This window comes from Vanessa atalanta, chromosome 2 (assembly GCF_905147765.1).
Source record: "Vanessa atalanta chromosome 2, ilVanAtal1.2, whole genome shotgun sequence".
Taxonomy (NCBI): domain Eukaryota; kingdom Metazoa; phylum Arthropoda; class Insecta; order Lepidoptera; family Nymphalidae; genus Vanessa; species Vanessa atalanta.
This window is the reverse complement of record NC_061872.1, coordinates 10354984-10376301: the sequence shown is the minus strand read 5'-3', so window position 1 is coordinate 10376301 and position 21318 is coordinate 10354984. Positions and strand designations below refer to the sequence as shown.

Here is a 21318-nt window from a genome sequence, read left to right as displayed (position 1 = left end):
ATGTCAAATGCCACTTTGAAAGAGATTACAATTTACATGTTTTTATTGTTTATTTATATTTCATATAATATAATTTAAGATTTTACAATATACCAAATACTAAAATGAATGGGCACGTTACAATTAGATTAGCCTCTGAAAGGGTTAATCACTGTGTTGCATCAAGTAATGATTTACCACGATTTTATACACCGGGAGAGGTTATCAGTGGCATGCAAGATTTTATGCGGTAATTGCGTTGTTTTAAATAATATATGTAAATAAATAACTAAACTTTAGGCAGTCACGGTGCCACTAATAATTTTTCTTAAACTCAAAAAGCTCAAACCAAAAAGGCTGCATACACAATATTATTAATAATAATCACCTTTTACAATTATTCTAGAGTCAATACAAGATACATCCATAGAAGTAGTTGCATATCTATAATACTGTAATAAGTCACCGTTTCACATACACAATTTACTAATATTTTTTTTAATAGTATCATTGTTTATTGATTACAGCGGTCATGGGACATATGTAGAAGATGACTGTATTAAATCATCAGTTGCTGGTGTAATGCAAAAAGTGAATAAGTTGATTTGTGTGCGGCCACTAAAAAGTAGATATGTTGGTGAAATTGGTGATGTTGTGGTCGGCAGAGTTTTAGAAGTACAACAAAAGAGGTGGAAAATAGAAACCAACTCTCGTTTGGATTCAATTTTGCAATTGTCTTCAGTTAATTTACCTGGAGGTGAATTGGTTAGTAAGTTTTGTTCTTTATTGAAATGTCTAGTTTGACATTAGGATTGTTTGATTTCTGAATCACTATATTTATTTTTCATATATATTTTTTATAATATACCTTTTTAATATAATATTAATACAGATGAAATCAAGGTAATACAGATAAAATGTCTATAGCAAGTTCCTTACCTATAAAGTAACCTATTCACAATCCACAAAATTATTTTTACTTCAGATTTATAAATATAATATGTTGTACTACAGTATAATAATCATGTAACAACACTATAATATATATATTTTTTGTTTAATTCTGAACTATAAACCCTATCTTAGTTTTTGTTTATATTAATAGTATATATTTATTTTTTCTATGTTATACTTTACTAACAGTTAATAATTATATCTTTATTTACAAACACTATTTGTTTTAATTACTTATATCCACTTTGACTTTACTTCCAAAGTTCATCATTCCAAAGTTATTCATACTCTCGGCCAATGGTATCATGTCAATTTAAGGTCAAAGTTTTTGGTCATCTTTACTCCTGTGATTGACTGACAAAATAAAAATAACAATATAGAGAGAACAGAGAGCAGTAGGAGATATTTTGCCATAATAAATAAAAAAAAAATATATATGTTGGAAATATTCTTGATTTTTAAAAATCACAATCGAAGTTGTTATTTTATTAATTTGAAAACAAGTATATGGAGGAGATTTTCTTTATAGAGACGCAGATCAGCAGAAGATGAACAAATGATGCGGAAGCACTTACAAGAAGGTGATTTAATAAGTGCAGAAGTGCAGAGTGTTTTTTCTGATGGTTCTTTGTCATTACACACAAGGAGTTTGAAGTATGGCAAGGTATGATTTTTTAATAATTCATCTTAACATTTGAGAGCACTTATTTATCATTTCAAATCTTTATCTAATTTAGAAGCTATTCATTTGTCAATTTTCTTTGTTTGGAAATGGTATTCTTATATGATATATTTTTTTGGTAAATACTGTATACTGAGAGACTTAAATACTTAATTTTTTGGACTGTAGATATTTATTTTAAACAATCCTAATTTTCAGCTCTCCCAAGGAGTGTTAATGAAAGTTTTTCCATCGTTGATCAAACGGCGTAAAAATCACTTTCATAACTTACCTTGTGGTATTGCAATTATAATTGGTAATAATGGATTTATATGGATGAGCCCAATGCAACAGAATGTTATTATTGGAGAAAATAAAGATGAAATTCAAAATTATGAACATCAGGTATAGTATTTATTAAGAGCTTTGTTTTTTGGAAATCAGCAAATATGTGACCAATAACTCATCACGTAAACTATTGAAAATAAGACCTTGAGTAAATTTTCCTATTAAAATTAATGTTAAAATATTATTTTTTAGAATCAACTGCTATTTAAAAGTTTGCAAAGGCTTGGCTTTATTACAAAAATATTTGCTGATAACTTTAAAGTTATGTCTATACTCTAAAATGTACAAATTATTTTTAAACCAAAGCAAAAAGAATGAACTATGTACCTTTCCCTCTAATTACTTATTACATTTAAGTTTTGCAAATATACAATTGAGCATAACTTAACTTTATATAAATAAGGATTTTCAAAACATATAAACTGTCATTTTCAAGAAACTATTTTTTACAGCCCATAAATAGGTCAGATAGAGAAATAATGGCGAGATTAAAAAACTGTGTGGCGGCATTGGTAGCTGCAAAAATGATGCTGGATGACTCAAGTATAATGTTCGCTTATGAAGAAAGTCTGAGGTATGACGATGTTAAGGAGCTCCTGGACCCTGAAGTTATGCTTGACATTGCATTTTTAACGCAGCACAGATTGAATAGTATAATGGAAGAATAGTTTAGTAAAATTTTAGCCATTTATTATATTAAGGTAAAAATAAATATTCTTTTTTATTCACATTACTCTTCATTTTTTACTATAATAAAATGTAAATACCCCGAATTGCTAGAACTTAGAGTAATTATTGTGGTTTTTTTTTTGCCGAATAAAGAAATTTAGCTAGATTAATTTGACTAAATATTATTCATGGGTCCATTTGATCGCGTACTTTCGCAGTATGACAGTTACACTCTAGTCTAGATATCATATTTTATTAAAACAATTAAATAAAAGATAAATATAATAAAAGAAAGTTTTCAATAGAAATATGTTTAATAAAAAATATTGTTACCACAAGTAGAAAATCAGACAATTTATAAAAGTAATTGCTCTGGCACTCAATATAAATAGCTTTTTAACGATTACTCACATAAAAACCTTATAAAATACATGAATACAAACATGATAACTTATTAGTAAATTACTTCCAAAACTTAAATATTACATTTCTTAGGTAAATCATCACCCGTGTGGGGCTAAAAGTCTTTATAAATGTTTCTCCTTGCAGATTTACAGAAAATAAGTTTTCATTATAACATTATTCGAAATTTTGACATCAATTAAAATTCCTAAATCTAGAAAATAATCAAAATATAATTGAACGAGGAACAATAATTTGGCACTTGCTTATATCGCTTTTTTGTTTCTTTTACCCAGAATTTTCATAAGATTTTTAGACATAAAGTACGGCTTTTCCGGTGAACCATCATTCCGCTCGCAGTCTTCAACTGTAACAAGAAGGCATCATCACAAAATGTTAAGGCCTTGAATTGGCTAACATCGTTGTACCGATGAATACGTAAATCATACCAATGAATCATCGCATGTTTCTCGCGCCGATATGTCAACGGGGCCATTGAAATATAATATCGACAATTTTAATAGAAAGGTCAGCGCTACTTTTGTTGTATGTTGTTACTAATTTTAATTTTAAATATTATTTCCCTTAAACTTTTGATAACGTTGCTGATTGTGATATTTATTTTCAATAAAATGTTTTTTTTTTAATGCAACACGAATATTGCCGAGTAATACTTAAATATTATCTGGTATAATTATAAAATATATTCATAATATTAGTACAATATGCAATTTTATTTGTACTTATGTAAAATATACGAATTATTAATATAAAAAAAACTTACGGAAACATAGAAACAACGTATCCACTGCCATCGAGTATACGTTGAAGAATATCGTGCATATGAGATAAGTGGCAACGCTGAGTATGATGGCCGGCACGTAGTTGTAGTGCAAGCGCTCGCCTTTCGTCACCTCGTACACGTAGTTCCACTCCAGTAAATAGTACACCGCGAATCCGACCCCGATTGATATAAGAAGCTTGGACAGGAAGAAAATGAAATCTGCCACCTGGAAAACATAATAGAAACACATAAGCAAAAGTATTTTTAATGGAAACGCGAAAGCCGGTAAAGTAAAGACACGTAAAGAACAAATCTATGTAATTTTATTCACAAAAATGTACTAACTATATATATATAAACTATATATTGTTTAATAATATTGCATGAACGGATAAAAGAGCTGTTACAGTTTCTTACAGTGTGTATATATATTGATATCATAAAGCGTGTTTAATAATTAAAATAACGAACCTTATCCAAGACGACAACTCGGACGATATTCCTCATGAGCAGCGAGAAGGCGTCGTTGGCGCTCCGGCAGAAGTTCTTCCCGTGCACGGCGCACATGATGTAGGCATTCTTGTTCACGAATTTGAGGAAATTCTCCAAACACCAGAAAAAGCATTTGCAGCAACACATGATGCACCGCGTGAAGGGATTGTCGAATTTCTTCAATTTATGGTCAATGTACTCTAAGATGACCCTGATAACTCGCACGATGGCAATTATTAGAGCCCCAAATGCCACAGTTCCTAAGTGATATCTGAAAAGAATGGAGCAAGTTAGTTTCATAATAAAAAATATTTTTCAGGTAATCGAAACCTATTTGTCCATGTCCTTAATTTAGAAATTTATGCATTTGGTAAAATTTTCTAGAGTTTTGAATAAGTCTTCAATTTCAAAGAGATTTAATATTGAGTTGAATTTCTTTTGACGGTTAATCTCTGGTCTGAAGTGTTTATTTCCGAACCGGTGGTAGATTTTTTTCTTGAGATTCAACTAGTAATGCTTCTAATGCAAAAATATGTTGTAATATAGAGACACTACACTTAACTTATTGATTGACCTCGACCTTGACTTTTGTAAGAATGTTTGTAATCCGCTCACCTAAATGTTCTATATATTCCCGATGTAAGAGTGAAGAACGGCAAATCTCTTTTATGGAAAGTCCAGTACCAGGTGGAGAATGTGCTTGCTAACATCATATCAGCGACGCCACTGATAAAGAACATTGCCCAGAAGAAACCAAGCAAATTCACAACTGAGAACAAACAAAAGTTAGATATTGCGATAAAATGTGTACAGGCAACCAAACCAGTAATCATGTCATCTGAACGAAGCATTCGTTCAGAGGACATGATTACAAAGGCCGCCAACCGAGAAGACAAACCAAGAGATTATACAGAGAAGAAGTCTGCACACACATATGTGCACTGGTGTCTGAAGATGGTGGTGGCAATCTGACTCAGGTAGGAGATAAAATAAATCTACGGATACCTTTCCTTAATTACTTGATAGTTAAACCTAATAACTTTTAGTAGTCCGACTCGGAATCAAACCTAGAACCTTGACAGTATTGTAGGCTTATAACAACAACGATCAGTTAATCGCATATTAATTATTTAACTTTTAATTCGAATTCTATTCAGAGAATTGTAAAATATCATGTTAGTTTTAGTAAAATTAAAAGACAAATTTCTGTCGAAAGCTATACTATAATTTAAAAACAGGTAGACGAATAATACCAGAAAAACTCTTGTACATATAAGCTAGATAATTAAGAATGTGTAGGTATACAACTCAATGAATACGTACGCTGCATGTATATAACACTGTAAGGATTATCGATGCCGGTGAAGTGGCAAGAGGCCAACTGACAGGGTAGCAGAGCGGATCTCGTATCGTGACACTGACTTATAAATTTTGCGGGATTACAAGCGACTCCTTCCTGAAATTATTAACATCTTGTTAACATATAATCTCAGATAAAAAACGATAACAATTCCTACTTTCGATTTTTATTTCAAAATATGTATGTGATTACTATTAAAAATATTTTAAATAATAATAATTTAATGCTGAATATACCTACCTATTAAGTGTTTGAAATTGTATCTCATTTTATCATATTCTTGTTTTAAGTGCTATATTTCAAATGCTGTGGTGTATCGATTAAATAAATAAAATAATATTTTCATAGTTCACCAGAAAATATACACATGTTTAAAAATATAGATGAACACAAAACAATGAAGTTGCACAATGACGCGGTCTAATCAAGTTTTACTATAAAATTAAATAGGTTCTCTGAAAGACAAAATCTTACGGGCCTGAGATAAAGTGAATAAAAATATAACAGTGATTCATAATGTACTCAATAAACATAATGAACATATACACATCAACATAAATATAGAGATATAATCTGCGGAGATCCCAGATTGTCATTGTAGAAGCATCTCAAAGAACGAATGAAAGGCACATACATATGAAAACTATATATATACCTAGAATGGCCTTGCTGAGATGAAATTGAAGGGCGAGGAGAATGAATAGAATACGGAATAAGTATTTAAGAAGACTAACGATATATAGAAGTGGTACCTGTGGCGGAAATGATAAAAAAACAACTATAGTAATATACATATCTATGTGTAAAGTATGTGTCCTAGGATAATCGGACGAATCGAATACTTTCGAAAATTCTATGACGATTTGCAAAGGACCGGATAATGAGAATCTAAGGAAGGTTTTCACAATCGTCCGAGCCGTATATATGTAAGATAATTAGGGCTTTTGCAATGGATCAACGATTTTCGATAATGATCCGATCTTTAATATTAACCTACGACATAAATATGGAGGAATGTGGAGGGATAAATATCAAAGTTAAAATATATATTGAAAAATATCCTAATAAAAGACTATGTAAAAGCAGAGTAAGGCCGGAATATAATTAAATTGAATCGTTAATCTCACACAAACCACCCAAAAGTACCAGTTTATGGATGATTTCGCCAAAAAATATTCATTCGAAGAGGATCTTAATTATATCAAAATGTTGGGCACCTCTGTATAGAGTCCTCCGCAGTCGCACGTTGTGTCATTCTTCAGGTTTACAACACGGAACGCCGATTCGCCAATCGACAGGAGATACATGAGAACTAATACCCCATAAGCGATAATACCGCATTGCAGTATCCAAGGAAATATAGGGAACAGGACTGTAGATTTGATGGCTGTTACTGCTCTGTAATTTGAAACACGATATTCTAAGAACATGCGACATTGTTTACACAAAGTACAGAAAGTATAGAACTTTGAGTACGAAGTCTTATTCTATGTTTAATATTTTGAATAAATAAATTGAAGAGTGGTAAGCATTACTTACTTACTAGGTTTCTCTAAAACTCTTATAACCAGACTTATTACTTGTGTACCTTGCTAAGCATATAAGTCACGAATATACCATTTTAGTAAAAGTAGTTAAATTCTCTATGTCTAAATCTCATTGTCTTTGATTAGCAAGAGTTCGACTATACATATTTGACAGTACGTCAGAAGCCTATGTAGACTAGGATTTATGCTGAAGGACTCTCCAGAAATAGTTATAGACTCAAGAAGAAAAGGGTGAATTATACAGTACAAATTTGTACGAGAAGTGAGTATGAATTTGAAATGTGTATGACATTGAACATGTATGAAAGATGTCGTTAAAGTTTGTTCTATCCTGTTCCATGTTGGCATAAATAACCTTCGAGTCGTTAATAATTTCTACAATCACATTACTAATTTTAAGCAAATCCAGTGTTAAGATGACATAATACGCGTTACATGTGAATTTAAAGAACATGCTGTATTTACTTACTTGCTTCCTTCACGAATGAGTGCGATTGCAATAACTATACGATTGCGCAAGAAAATAATCACGAGCAGTAGTATTAGGAATACGATGGCTGATATTATGAGTATTACGAGCCACGTTTCACTTTTGGCGAAGATACTTTGCGCGTAGCCCTTTAGGTTTGTTGTTTGATACAGGCCGACTGGATTTGCCTTATAATACTCGTAGTTCTTGTAACACAAATAAATAGCTGAAATGAGATACAAATAAAATATTTATAATTGCAAACAACGACATAATAAACGATTTACCACCCACTCACTTGACCCAAACGATGAAGTGCAGTAAAATAAATGTTGAGTTTGGCTGAGACTTACCAAATCCTAAAAGTGCGAATAATCCGGCGATGGAGGTCCATACCACAGGGGTAACCACCCAGCGCAGCAAGAGGATGTAGATGAAGCAAACCAGAACCACAGCGACTAGCGCGCCCGCCATGTACCAACGAGACTGCACCAAGTCCTGCACTATTTGCGACGACAGCTGCTCCAACCCACCACAGGGAATTGGATCATTATATTATGTTACATTTGGTATTTAATTATTTTACGTTTTTTGAGAGATTAGCCGATTTTTTAGACTGTATAATTGATTAACCACCGCTTCGCATAAGTCATAATTCGAAAGCTGTGATTAATCAACAATTGGGAAATTTAATTAAACTAGTGTAAATATTTTCAATCGATAAAATATGATTTATTAAACAATGTTAAAGTAAACCTGAATAAAATATTTATAATGTTAGATGATGTCTAAACTACCTTACTATGTGAAAATGAAGTGAGAAAATGGTTTAGGATCGATTCATGATTTTTTCTTAATATGTTAATGAACTAATGATATTATATATTACGTAACGGGGTGATGTTAGGCAGTGACAATATTATTAAGAGTCATGCAACAATGGTTACAATTTTAAATCTACAATATTATAATTACATTATTAATATTACTGTTTATATGTTTTGACTAAGTAAATATGTACGTGGTGCGTGTACTACCTACCTGATTAGATTTTAGTAATTGGATTAGCTGTTCGAGCACCTGTGCCTCCGCCAGATCAACGGTACCGTTTGTTAAGTCCCTCAACAGCTCCACTGCGGCCGTGACGTTAACAAAGCACCGTCCCAACACTGTTCCGTATACCAAGCATGCATTAGACTATATGATAGCTTGATTATAGCTTAATACGAACTAGCATACACATACGCTAAAAAGTTATTTCAAAAATATCATCCCGATTATAAGATACGCTTGCTATAAATAATGTTTAGTTTGACAACATATATATGCTAATTCGATAGTACATCGGTTAATGGGGCGGGTTTAAATAGTTACAAAAACATTCAGGTTAGTATCTGGCTCGGACACATGCTGGGTAGATTAGTGATAAATGCAACACGTGCAACGATTCGAGCCACATGCTACGTACAATATGGGTATCGCGTTCGTTTCTCGTGAAGAACGTCACCCAGCTGGCAGCGATCCACCCCACGTAGGAATCGAGGGCCGTGGCGCTATTCAGCAATGACTTCTGCGCCTTCTTCGGGTCACGGACGCAAGTCTCGTCACTTAACATGTCTCGTGACTGTACTGGTTTCGACGAATCTTTGCATTGCAGCGTCGAAAGGTCCCCGATGCAGCGAAATAAAACTGGAGCGCGATCATTTCGTCGATTTGCAGTCGGTTAGATTAAGCGGCACAATAATGGTTCACGGAGATTACCATGCCACACATTTAACCACAAAAGATAAAATATACAACAGGCTCGTCAAATTAAATTAGTGGATTATAAGTTGTTGTATTAAAAAGAGGTTCAAAAAACAATTACATCACAACAATCGATAAGAACAGTATACAAAATATACCTGGTTGACTCTGCAGCACGAAACTGGTACATTTTTCATTCTTGATGTGTTCAAGAGCTTCAGAACTTGTCATTGTTTGAACATTTATACCGTCTGTACATACCATGTCATTTTTTATTTGATCAAATATAGCAGGATTTTGTCTGATCTCCTTTTCAAATAAAACTGTTCTACTAGGACATTGCGATACGCAAACCTATAAAAGAGTAGGAAAATAGATGTAGATACTAATATAAGGTTAATTATATTAGCTATATGTCATGATACGGCTAAGAAATAAGTTATTACTAACTTGCGTCGTAGGACATCCAGTTATGGGTGTGCCGGGAGCTAAACATTTCGCGATGTTGAAAAACAATAGATACTTCTTATCTTCAAGACCCGAGTCCAGTCCACAGCGTCGACCATTCGAATCGATGGGTGCTAAAAGTTTTTCGACATTCCCCCTCGTCATACCTAGACAATCAGTGAATAATACTACATCATAATCATAAAAAAAAACAGTATATTTTATAAAGTAATTCTCGTCCTGTACAAGAGTATGTAATAGGTACTTGAAGGAGGATTTATTTTTAGTTAATTCTTATAAGTATATAGCTTACTGTAGTATCCAACGTATCCCCATCCTCCGAGGAAAAGGATGAATGTAATTAGCCAGACGATGTCCGTGCAAGACCGATTGTGTGTTGGCCCGTTGAAGGTGGGATCGTAACGTATCGGCTCCCCTGGAGAACGGATATGGAGAATGATTATTATACTTATGTACATTTATCTTAAAATAGGTATTCGTTAATTACAAAAATTGTCCTTAATAATATTGAGCATTCATTTCATCACTTCCTTTATATCCGATATGTAATTAATATATTATTGTGCATATAGAGTGTAAATAAGCCTAAAGTTTTATAAATTTATTTTTGGTTAACAGGGATAAATTTGCATGGTATTATCAACCTCATTACTTCCTCAGTCGCGGAAAGAGTTGTACAGTCATTATATTGTGACTAATACCTTGTGTTCCATTTACCTAAACTTAAAACAAAACTAGTTTTAGTAAGTAGGCATAAAATGGTAGAGAAACATCTAAAATATATTTTAACGTTTATTTATTTAACTATTTTATTTTAATTTATAACCGAAAACATTCATTAATTTTACAAAAGACTTTGTTTTAGATATACACCAGAAAAAGAAGTCTTTGGTTGTGACGAAATAATTTGTACAATCTATACTAATATTAAAAATGCCTAATGAACTCTGTCTGCCTATTACAACTAAACCTGTTACGGCTACATTTACTGCTAAACCACTGAACCGAATTTGCTCGAAGCCCCAGAAAAGACATTCTTTTTATACCTAAAATCTACTACTAATATGATATTCTATGATATTAATTACGGATTTGCGAAGACATGTAATTTTGAATGTTGCTAATAGAAACAGATTCAGATTAGAATTTAGGAAGTGAAAAAAAAGTTGATCTACGTAGAGAAGTGGAATAGTACATGAAGATATATTAATTAACAACTGTCTGTAGTGCTTAATATATTGTATATCTTTGTTTAATGGTTTGTTTATTTATACTCCTTCTTAGATTGGAATAGGGTATAATGAAGCTCTAAATATAAAGATAATTGAGCTAGACATATCATACTGTACCTACTCTTAAAATAGTTGCGATTAGTAATACAGCAAGTTTATTAACGTATTTACTTTTGTTGGGTTGGAATTTGAATGGGACCATCCTTTGAATAAATATTCTTATAAAAATACGTAAAGTAGATTCTACTATTTTACAATATTAGAAACTTTTAGTGGATAGATTTTTTATCTATACCGATAGTCCATTTATTCCCATATTCTGATCAACGTTTTGTGTAAACGCGTCGCGAATGTTTCTGGGATTCGCTCTCGCAGCTCCGACATATCTCGAGACAACGGTGGATCAAGGAAGAAGTCTTTAACGAAGTACCAAAAAAAAGTAGAATATTTATTATCTGCCGTGTCACGAAGGTTACGTGTGAAATGTTAGTCAGGTAGTTAAGCTAATCGGAAATGTTACCTTACTGCTGAGGGATTAGAATATATTTTTGAAAGGTATGATCGATCTCTTTTTGTATTAATAGAATATATTATTTATATTAAGTAATACGCTGGGCACTTACTTGACTCTTTTGGTGGAACACAACAACCCATTTTGGTTAATATTCACTTAACTTTCATAAACATTATATACAAAAATAAAACATGATACATCGTTAACGTAAATTTTCTATTACGCTTTGTTTGCGTGCTCATTTTCCGTCTCTCTCACTCGGTTAGTATCTTCATTGTGTCTAACGCTTATCAGATAAAATGTCCGTAACTTGCTTATCTTGAATGGGCAATTTTGATAAAGAAAAGTGGAATTAACTCAGTGTTAATGTAGCCAAAAATTTTAAACATACGTAGCATACTAGATTCACAAATTAACAGAGAAATAAAACGTCAACCTTAGTGAGGCCATCATCGAGTTAAATTACAGCAACATAATGCGTGATGCTATATTTTTTTACTTCAATAACTAGTAAGTATAAAAACGAACAACTAAAATGGTAAGTACCAGGTAAGCAAATATATTTTTATAGATATTTTTTTTGTGTAAGAAACCCATGTTTATATTAAAATATTTGCATAATATAATAACAGTAGCAAGATGTTTGTAATCATTTACAGTTGGATTTAGTGATAATAGTAGGTGCGTTATTTTTTTTAACAAACCATTTTCGTGTTTATCTACCCGCACACGAATACCTAGGGGTACTGAACTTGCTCGGGTGATTTTTTAATTTCAGCCAACATACAGATTTAACATCCCGTAAGTACGCTGTATTATTGGTCATATAACTCGTTACTAAATTACTTCATCTTAAATTATACTCACTTAAACATTGTTAATTTTAATAATTACACATTCCAAACTTCCTTGTTTGGATATAAAAGTAAGTACTTTTAGGTGATGTCATTATATTGTCGTTGCTAAGCGTTTTTCGACACTATTATAATTTTGTTCCACTAAAGAAAAAAACAGATGTCTATCCTGTTTGTTTTCTTTCATTTATTATTTTATACATACAGGTGGTATTTCTATTAAAAATGTAAAGAAGATTTTACTTGTTAAATACGACATCGATAGAGTTGTAGGGAGTTTTTTCCCTTGGACTAACTTCGAGCACGGCACGGTTAAAATTGAATAAATACGTAGTAAGTACCAGTAGGATTATAATACTAGTAACTAACAGTATACTTATCGGTAATCTTTTTTTTTATGATGATGCAAGCATTTAATAATATTTCATGTGCTTAATTTGCGCTTTAAATCGTTCAGCGGTGAAGGAAAACATCACAGTTAAACATTTTTGTTTTCTACCACATCCACCAATCTACACTCCAAACCATCTCCTTAAGATATGACGCCTTTGCCCAGCAGTGGAAAGTTATAATTGATTGATGATGAATATAAGTTTCTAGCTACCAACAATTATTTACCTAAGTTTGTATATACTTTATTTTATTCAATATAAATTACAACAGTCCCAGGTTGTATACAAGCACTTTGAAATGCCTAGGTTACGTAATAGAAAAGAAGTACACTTATGTAGTTAAAAAAGTATGTAACAATAACACCGATTAAGGTAAATTATACAAGTAACTGGTTACGATTGGCGCCATTAATAATTGACTTGACTAACTACAGCTATTTTATTACCTACATAATCAGTAAATCAAAAATAGAATATTGAGGTTTAGTTTTAGATACCATGGAATTTACATATTAGCGCTGAAGCCGCTCTTTTGGCCTTGGCCTTGTCGAGTTACGGCTTTGATAAATAATTAGGTACTCATAAACTTGCATTCCAGTATCAATATCGATCAGCATTTGATAATGAACGAGTAATTATGACGACCAGATAAAATACATTTATATCTATATTTTATATACAATAATTTCGTAATAAAATAAAACATTTTACTATTTTTCTAATACAAAATGTAAATATTTGTTCCGTAAATACTTAAAGGTACGAATAAATGCTATACAATTGGAAGAAATACATTGTACACTGTTTGAATAAGTATATCACTATGTACAGTTTTGTAGCAATCACTTTTGTTTAAAATAATACAAGCGATTTAATCAAAATCAATGTCGTTTTTAAAATACAAATTACACTTATCGTGAACTCAGATAAATTAAACTAGACTTATCCGAGTTCGGACAGCTTTAATAACACAAATCAATGTAAATTTTAAAGTCTCCGAACGGAAACATGAATATGTGCACGGTTTAACGTCACAAAATATACTGTCTTCTTTACTCGTTACCTCGGCTACATAAAGCGTAAAGATCATTTTATGTTGCGTAGGCGGACGTCAGCACTCAGTTGTAAAGATGAATAGCTACCGCATTAAGTAAAGATGCATTTATTTCTTAGTAGGTTTTAAATATTATTTGTTCGAACGTAAGACCTGTAGCAGCAAAACTAGGTTACAGCGAAGCACATGACTAGTATAAAGCGATTAGGACTGAAGCGACAATCCAATTATGAGTTCCGAGAAGTGTTATTCACGCAAAACAAACAACTACGTTTAAGCAAAATATAGGAAAGAAATTAGTATTTTTATGTACGAAGAATAATATTTTCCGGTGAATAGTAGTAATACGAAATGTAGAGCTCACGCTGACGAAACTTTATTTATGTCTGCGCGTGAGACGCGGTCACTATATTGATGAGTTACGTGAGCCGTGGTCCGTGAGCGCAAATAAATGCTACCTACTCCCTATCGGATAACTGACTCGGTTTCGCAATATGTCCGGGAAAATGGAAAAAAAACTAATTGAACTTTTCCTTAAAAATATATTTAACACAAAATGTGATCAATTGATTTTTTGTATTTTAATAAAGTCATGTATATAGGTATCTAATATTATCTAACAAAAGGTATTGTATTTAAATCATTGATTAAATCCCCATTGGTGAAGCCCGCATCAAAATTAACTGAGCTAGATATTCAGGCATAATTAGCAGATGATATGAAATGAAATAAAAAATAAGGTAAAATATTGTCCTTTGGTAATAATAAATAAATAATAAATAAATAAATATTGGACAACATCACATACATTACTCTGATCCCAATGTAAGTAGCTAAAGCACTTGTGTTATGGAAATCAGAAGTAACGACGGTACCACAAACACCCAGACCCAAGACAACATAGACGGAGGTCGTCATTGTTTTCCTATTAGTTATTACAACTTTCTTAATTATTGTACCTAACTACCTAATCATTTCTTTTCCTTATTATTCTTCTTTAAGACAAGGAGTTTGTGTAAAACTGATTATTATATTAATTAGGTAGAAATTTTAAGTACTAAATCAGTGATTTATTGCCACAAAAATGTAATACCTCTCAGGTCCCTTCTTAATAAAATATAATAATAACCTATTAATGTCCACCTTTGGGCAAAGGCCTCCTCTCCCCTTTGAGAAGAAGGTTTGGAAATTACTTGCACCACGATGGGCCAATGCTTGGTGGATACACGTGGTAGACTCCCATCCACCACGTACGATTTTCCTTACGATATTTTCCTTCACCGCACCGAATTTTGAATACAAATTAAGCACTGACATAAATTCAGTAGTGCTTGCCTCGGGTTTGAACTCAGAATCATCAGTTAAAATTCACGCCTTGTAACAAATGGACCATCACCACAAAACACGATTTGTGTGGTTCGTTTTGTTGATTGTTTTTGTTTGTTAGGGCACTAATCGTATGCTTATATCGGGCTTGAATATTTATTATTTTGCAATTAATATTAAGGATATATAATAAAGCTTAAACGTTACTTTACATCAAGCCCCAGACCAAGGAGGCGGAGCAGGAACCTTTAACGCGGGTGAAAATATTGTGTTACTCAATATTGAAATAAACAGTCTGGAGTCAGGACTATATTTTTGCTTACGTTCACTCCAATCGTATATAATATATTAAAAGGTCAATGTTCTTGAGGATTTTAAGAAGCCCTTTTATAGATCTATCTTAACAAAATATTTAAACCACTTTAATTTTATATTTAATTGTTGGAAATACACAAAGCAATTATAAATACGATTAACCAAGCCATACTAAATTACTACAATCATTAATGTGTATTGATGTATTGGTAACTCTTAATGAATCTCAGTAAAATACATAATTTTATACACATAAACAAAATAAAATTTTTACTTAAGTATATCATAACAGGTTCCCTTCGGATACATATTTTAAATAACTTCTTGAAAACACGGTTTTTGTTTTCGTAAAAATATCGATGGGATACCTACTGGAATGAAAAAAAAAAAACAAAAAAATATATAAATAACCGTCGATGTAATTAATATTATATTATTTTTTAATTATTTACACATACTTATTGCACTTTTTCTTATAAAATACTTTTAGCTAATAATCCATTTAATATTATTTAATAATGCGAACATTGTATCCAATTTTGTTATACCTAATGATTTTTAGATTAATTTATCTAACCTTCGTTATTACCTACACTTGCGTGTTATAATTTCTGTTTAAGTTCCTTTGAATTATTGGGTTGTTACAAGTGTTATTATTGGAACATTTTCAAGGATTTATTGTAAACCCCGTTGATAACCAGTTGTAATGGATATGATAGCAATGTTATCGAATAATTTAAATTACATTTATATCGTAGGTATTATGTACCTGTTAATTGTATATTTTTACATCTACCGTATTTCATACCTCGTACAAGTAATTATTTTAGCACAAATCCTTAAGCACCTTCATTGCATCTATCTTAAATGCAGCCACAAAACTTACCGTAATCTTTTCCCATTGTTTATTTTCAAACGATTCAATCAGCACATAAAATAACAATATTTAAAAAAAGGCGACACGGAGACGTAACACAAACTATATAAAACTTCAAATTGGTCACAGCGAGATATTTTCAAACGACGGTCGGGAAAATACACTAACGATTAGCAATTCCACTGTTTAAATTTAGATATTAATTGACTTATCATTTCAAACAATGAACATTATATTGAATTTTTGCTTAAATTATACACGTCATTCATTGTTTGTTTACGTTGGGAAGTGAAAGTTTACAATCATATTTTGCACCACTACGAGTCACCCGTCTATCGAGCATCGGGGACCGATGTGAACTGATTCATTCGTTTCCATTCTACTAAGAACGAATAAACACAAAGGAGCAGTGTGTAATTGTGGATTACACTGACTGTACAGTGTAAATAGTAACCGCGCTTTATCTGGAGCACAATAAGCTCAATTAAGGCAATTTTGCTGTTTTGGCTCGAGGACGAGACTGCAGTGTTAAGTAAAAATTGTCTGATTAATAAGAAAAAGTTATGTTCTTCAAGAATATAATTACAAAACGGAATTTGAATGTAACCTGTCATTAAAGTAAAAGTTAAAAGTAAAAGTATATTGTTCACGTTAGGTATAAGTGTAAAAATAACGAATATACGTGTAATGTAACTTTAAAATTACCTACGTAAAGCATTACATACATATGTATAAGTATTTAATTTTACGAATATATACTATAATGTTAGTATATACATTATATTCGTATATAACTTCAATTTGTATTTTTTTATATCTTATTATGGTATTTCCCAATAGTATTGTTATATTTAAATCATAAAAATGGGGTATGTGTGTTATCTTATAATTTATTAGTTTATAATACTTTGGTACTAAGTATATGATTTTATTACTATTTATGATGTATGTATATTGGATTGTTTATTACATAGGTATTAGAGCGACTTTCCGAAGAAAAGTAAACATAATTTAAGACAATATTAATTAGCATTCAAATTCTCTACAGATTTTCTAAATATAGTTATATTTTAATAGATATTAAACAATGATCGAATACGAAGCAAAGAATGTTTAGAGCAACGTAGTTCCCACTAGTAAAAGATTTGTTATCTGTGTATTATAAAGTCTGTAGGTTATAGTACAAAAATGGATATTAAAATGGAAAAAAAATCTTCTTCTCTTTCTTTAGTCTCACAAAGATATAATATATTTCTTTCATTAGTTTAAGTTTTTAGTAAACATCGAGTCTAGTGTTTATCATAACATTTATTTCACTTCGTACGTAGTGAGTACTACTTTACAAAAATTTCCAAATATCATTAATACCACAGATGACATTAATTATTAGTGCTATTCATATTTTATTTTAATATTAATACCGATTAATTTATAGACAACGATCAGCTACTCTCTGCGTAAGGAGTTTTGTTCTGGGTTCACTTGCGAATTAGTAAATACAATTTAATCTGTGTTGGATTTAGATTCACGATTCACCGAGCATGAGATTAATACTCCAAATTACACGACAGATTCAAACCTACTAACTTCAATTAATATCCACATCCAGTACCCGTTGAATAAAAACATTGAGTAATCAACGAGCTGGATCGTTTAATCAGTTATCAGCTTTTAATTTAAATTCCCGGGACAATATTATGACACTATCGAGGCACTTCGTGTACTTACTGCTTACTTGAACCCTATGATGATAATAATTTATCGGCTTATATGAGTAATCATTAAGATACATTTATGCGTAATTATTAATAGTCTTGCTAGTATGATAAAGATAGGTGGTAACAGAATACGATTACTCATCTTCAAATCCAACGCTTATTTTAACTTTTAGTGTACAGGACCTATTTATACGGATATTTTCGTTCTGATAAAACGTAATTAATGTAAAACAATCAAAATTGTTGTTGTTAATTTTTTTGTATTTATAATTGAAAATAGGGATTTTATTCAGGGTATATAAGATAAAATTATTTGTATACAGTTGAAGCAATAAAGATTAAATGCATGTAACTTAATCTTACAAATAAATTTTATCGGAGTTCATTAAAATAAAACATCACGGCACGGCATACGAGTCTACTACGTTATTTTATTTATTTAACCAATAAATTTAGATATGTTGTACGTATGTATGGCCTATTTTAATCGAAGAAATATTCAAAATATACAAATCTTAGATTTACATATTCCATGCAAATATGCGTGTGTCACTTTTATTTTAGTTCTTGATTAAAATAACCTAATTCATAAATTTTATAATACAACAATATAACACTTATCTGCTAATATTCACTTTTATTTTATTTCCGAAATACCATTGACAACATCGGCGAGATTCCAACGCAATTTATCCGTATTAATATCATACACTATTTAAGATCTCGACCGATGGTATCGCATCAATTAGATAAACGGCATAATTGTATTTAGTCTTTATTCGTCTCGTAGTTGAAATAGGTTGTAGACATGTACATAAATTTGTGATAAAAATGTGTTTGGAATCTATAATAAAATTCACGCAACTTCTTATTAAACAAATACCTAATTATGATTGTACACAATAATGCATTGCAGCGACAAGGTCAGAAATTATCATTAAAAGTAGATACTTAACGTTTACACACACACTAATCACTGATGCAAAGTGATAGCGACTAGTCAATGTTTATTAAATTAATTCAACCAATGTTATCGTAAATCGATATCAACCATTTGCAATATGATAATTAATAACTATCCATGCATGTTATTAATTAATAATGATTAACCAGGGAAGGGACACTTATCATAGTATAATTTTTAGGGAATTCCCTAATAAATTAGGGATTTCTTATCGCATTATATTTTACCTTAATTGTTATATTATTTTAATATACCTCAGACAGAAGAAGAATTTTTACAAATATTGCGCTTGTAATATAAGGACTATGAAACTGATTTTAAGTAACAGCCTTAACTTAACTTCTCAAGGAAAAAGCAGGAGGTCTTTAAGGCGAAGGTTTCAAGATTGTCTCTCGCTCACAGTAATGCACGCCGTTAATGATTTAACGTAGAGGGGTGCGCCGTTGTCGCGTTACGTTTAAACATCTTCTACAGTTCTTGATTAATATATCTTTGTTTATAATACAACACAATTCCACTTAACTATTTATACCTACTTTAATTTAACTTGGAAAGTTCCGATAACAGTTATACGACGTTCAAATGACATTATTTCCCAAATCGATAAATAATTAATATCATAGATTATTTAAATTCTTGATCAATTAAATATTGTTTATTTTGCGTTTGTTCATTTGTGGTTGGATTAGGCTATACACATTACATTTTGATGATTAAACTTTTTCTTTGCTGTTTACCGGGTGTAATTGTCCCGCTCCGCCTTAATGAATTTATAAGTAAAAATAAGTACATGCAAAGCTGATGTGTTTTTTTTTTAAAGTATTAGTAATTTAAATTTATAAAAATCCTTATGAATTTGAACACATTCATGTGATTTAATCACATAGTTTTTACTTCTCTTCGTTTAAGTTACTTATTTTTAAAACGAAAAATAAAAGTGGAAGTTGATAACCGATAAAAGGACTTATTGGGGTAAACGTACGAGGATGGCGCGTCGGAAGAACAAAGCGAACAGCATCCCTGTCTCACGTCTGGCTGTTGACCCAAGCTTCATTCATTTCGACGAGCACCTGTCTAAAAGCATTTAGTTTAAAACTAATTATGTTACAACTTAGCTCGATTATTTAAATTCTACCCTCTCGCATATATAGTATCTATTTATAAATTTATAAGTTTTAATTAAAAAAAACTACTATATTAAAACATATGTTTTACAATATTAAATTGTTTCCTATTGTCTATTTACAATTCCAATGGTGAAACCATTCTTAAAATAAATGGAATGTTATCGATATATAAATATATATTGATTATCGATACAATAACTAATTTAAGTATGTATTGTTTGTTTATTCTCAAAATTTAATATTCTGGGAATGAAACTGACAAAAATGTTTTAAAATGACGTATATGATTGAAACTATTACAATTTAATATAAAAGAAAATTATCGCTTAAAATATTATAAAAGATAGAGAGTCATTTTTTATTTTGTAGGCCCCGGCGAGATTCGAACTCACGATCTCCTGTTTACTAGACAGGCGCTTTAACCAACTAAGCCACGGCGCCGACATTAACAATTGCGAAATGTAAGTATAGTTGATACGTTACTAAAATACATGTTTCTTTAAAATGTTTATTAACATTAATTTTTAATTCTAATATTTTTGTTATTGGTAAGCAACTTTATAAATGTAATTGATCCTTGTAATATTGTTTTATTACCGTTTAATACTATATTACAGAATAGTCTATCGAAAAAATGGGTATTACTTTTTAAATAGAGTGATTGTTTCTCATGAATTCACTGACTTGGAACTAAAAGTTTACTGATACCATTGTAACTCAATCTTAATTAGGGCAGTATTGGTTATTAATGAAATGAAAATGATATATTAAATCACATACCTGCATATAAGTGATTCTACTTTATAATTAGGTAACCAAGGAATCAATAGCATATTACCAGCCGAACCAGTTTATCTGTCAAGTCAAGGTTAGCCAGTAATTGTATCTTCCAGATCTATAGGCTACCGGGCAGATATTGCGACTTTGTAACCAAGTTTATTCAGCGAATATTATAATGCACGTTTGGCTTGATTGATGCTAAGTTTGAATTTACAAAATACGAGTCTATGCAATTATCACAATGTTCGTTTTTTGTCCTCCTTATTATATCTATGTAAGAATAAAA

The 21318-nt window shown here is 31.2% G+C and overlaps 2 protein-coding genes and 1 non-coding gene across 5 annotated transcripts; 1 reads left to right on the top strand and 2 right to left on the bottom strand.

Annotated features, from left to right (window-relative positions):
* Positions 1–19: 19 nt before the first annotated feature.
* On the top strand, positions 20–2675 carry LOC125072658 (exosome complex component RRP4). Its single transcript, XM_047683312.1, has 5 exons — positions 20–229; positions 507–744; positions 1463–1597; positions 1814–1999; positions 2395–2675. Exons 1-5 carry the CDS (start codon positions 105–107, stop codon positions 2608–2610), a joined length of 900 nt encoding a protein of 299 aa, XP_047539268.1. The 5' UTR covers positions 20–104; the 3' UTR covers positions 2611–2675.
* A 271-nt stretch (positions 2676–2946) lies between these two features.
* LOC125070016 (choline transporter-like 2) lies at positions 2947–16811 on the bottom strand. 3 transcript variants are annotated; one of them, XM_047679703.1, is made up of 13 exons: positions 11735–12140; positions 10172–10294; positions 9862–10025; positions 9570–9765; positions 8707–8834; positions 8019–8184; positions 7666–7891; positions 6867–7047; positions 5613–5745; positions 4905–5058; positions 4269–4560; positions 3798–4023; positions 2947–3380 (listed from the first exon to the last, which is right to left on the bottom strand). In XM_047679703.1, exons 1-13 carry the CDS (start codon positions 11763–11765, stop codon positions 3280–3282), a joined length of 2121 nt encoding a protein of 706 aa, XP_047535659.1. In that variant the 5' UTR covers positions 11766–12140; the 3' UTR covers positions 2947–3279. The 3 variants fall into 3 exon arrangements, with proteins under 3 accessions (XP_047535659.1, XP_047535643.1, XP_047535651.1); XM_047679687.1 differs by lacking the exon at positions 8707–8834 and adding an exon at positions 9134–9354 and having other exon boundaries at positions 11735–12138; XM_047679695.1 differs by lacking the exons at positions 8707–8834; positions 11735–12140 and adding exons at positions 9134–9354; positions 16453–16811 and having other exon boundaries at positions 2948–3380.
* A 3808-nt stretch (positions 16812–20619) lies between these two features.
* Trnat-agu lies at positions 20620–20693 on the bottom strand. Its single transcript has one exon. It is a non-coding gene; the product is annotated as a tRNA-Thr (tRNA).
* Positions 20694–21318: the final 625 nt, after the last annotated feature.

Bases quoted from the DNA above. Each gene is read 5' to 3' on its own strand.
- LOC125072658 (XM_047683312.1), top strand. From the start codon at position 105: ATGAATGGGCACGTTACAATTAGATTAGCCTCTGAAAGGGTTAATCAC. The intron at 1,598-1,813 runs GTATGATTTTTT...CCTAATTTTCAG, and splicing joins GGAGTTTGAAGTATGGCAAG to CTCTCCCAAGGAGTGTTAAT. The intron at 2,000-2,394 runs GTATAGTATTTA...TATTTTTTACAG, and splicing joins TTCAAAATTATGAACATCAG to CCCATAAATAGGTCAGATAG.
- LOC125070016 (XM_047679687.1), bottom strand. From the start codon at position 11,765: ATGGGTTGTTGTGTTCCACCAAAAGAGTCAA. The intron at 10,026-10,171 runs GTAAGCTATATA...CTGATTGTCTAG, and splicing joins GGGATACGTTGGATACTACA to GTATGACGAGGGGGAATGTC. The intron at 4,561-4,904 runs GTGAGCGGATTA...CATTCTTTTCAG, and splicing joins GGAATATATAGAACATTTAG to ATATCACTTAGGAACTGTGG.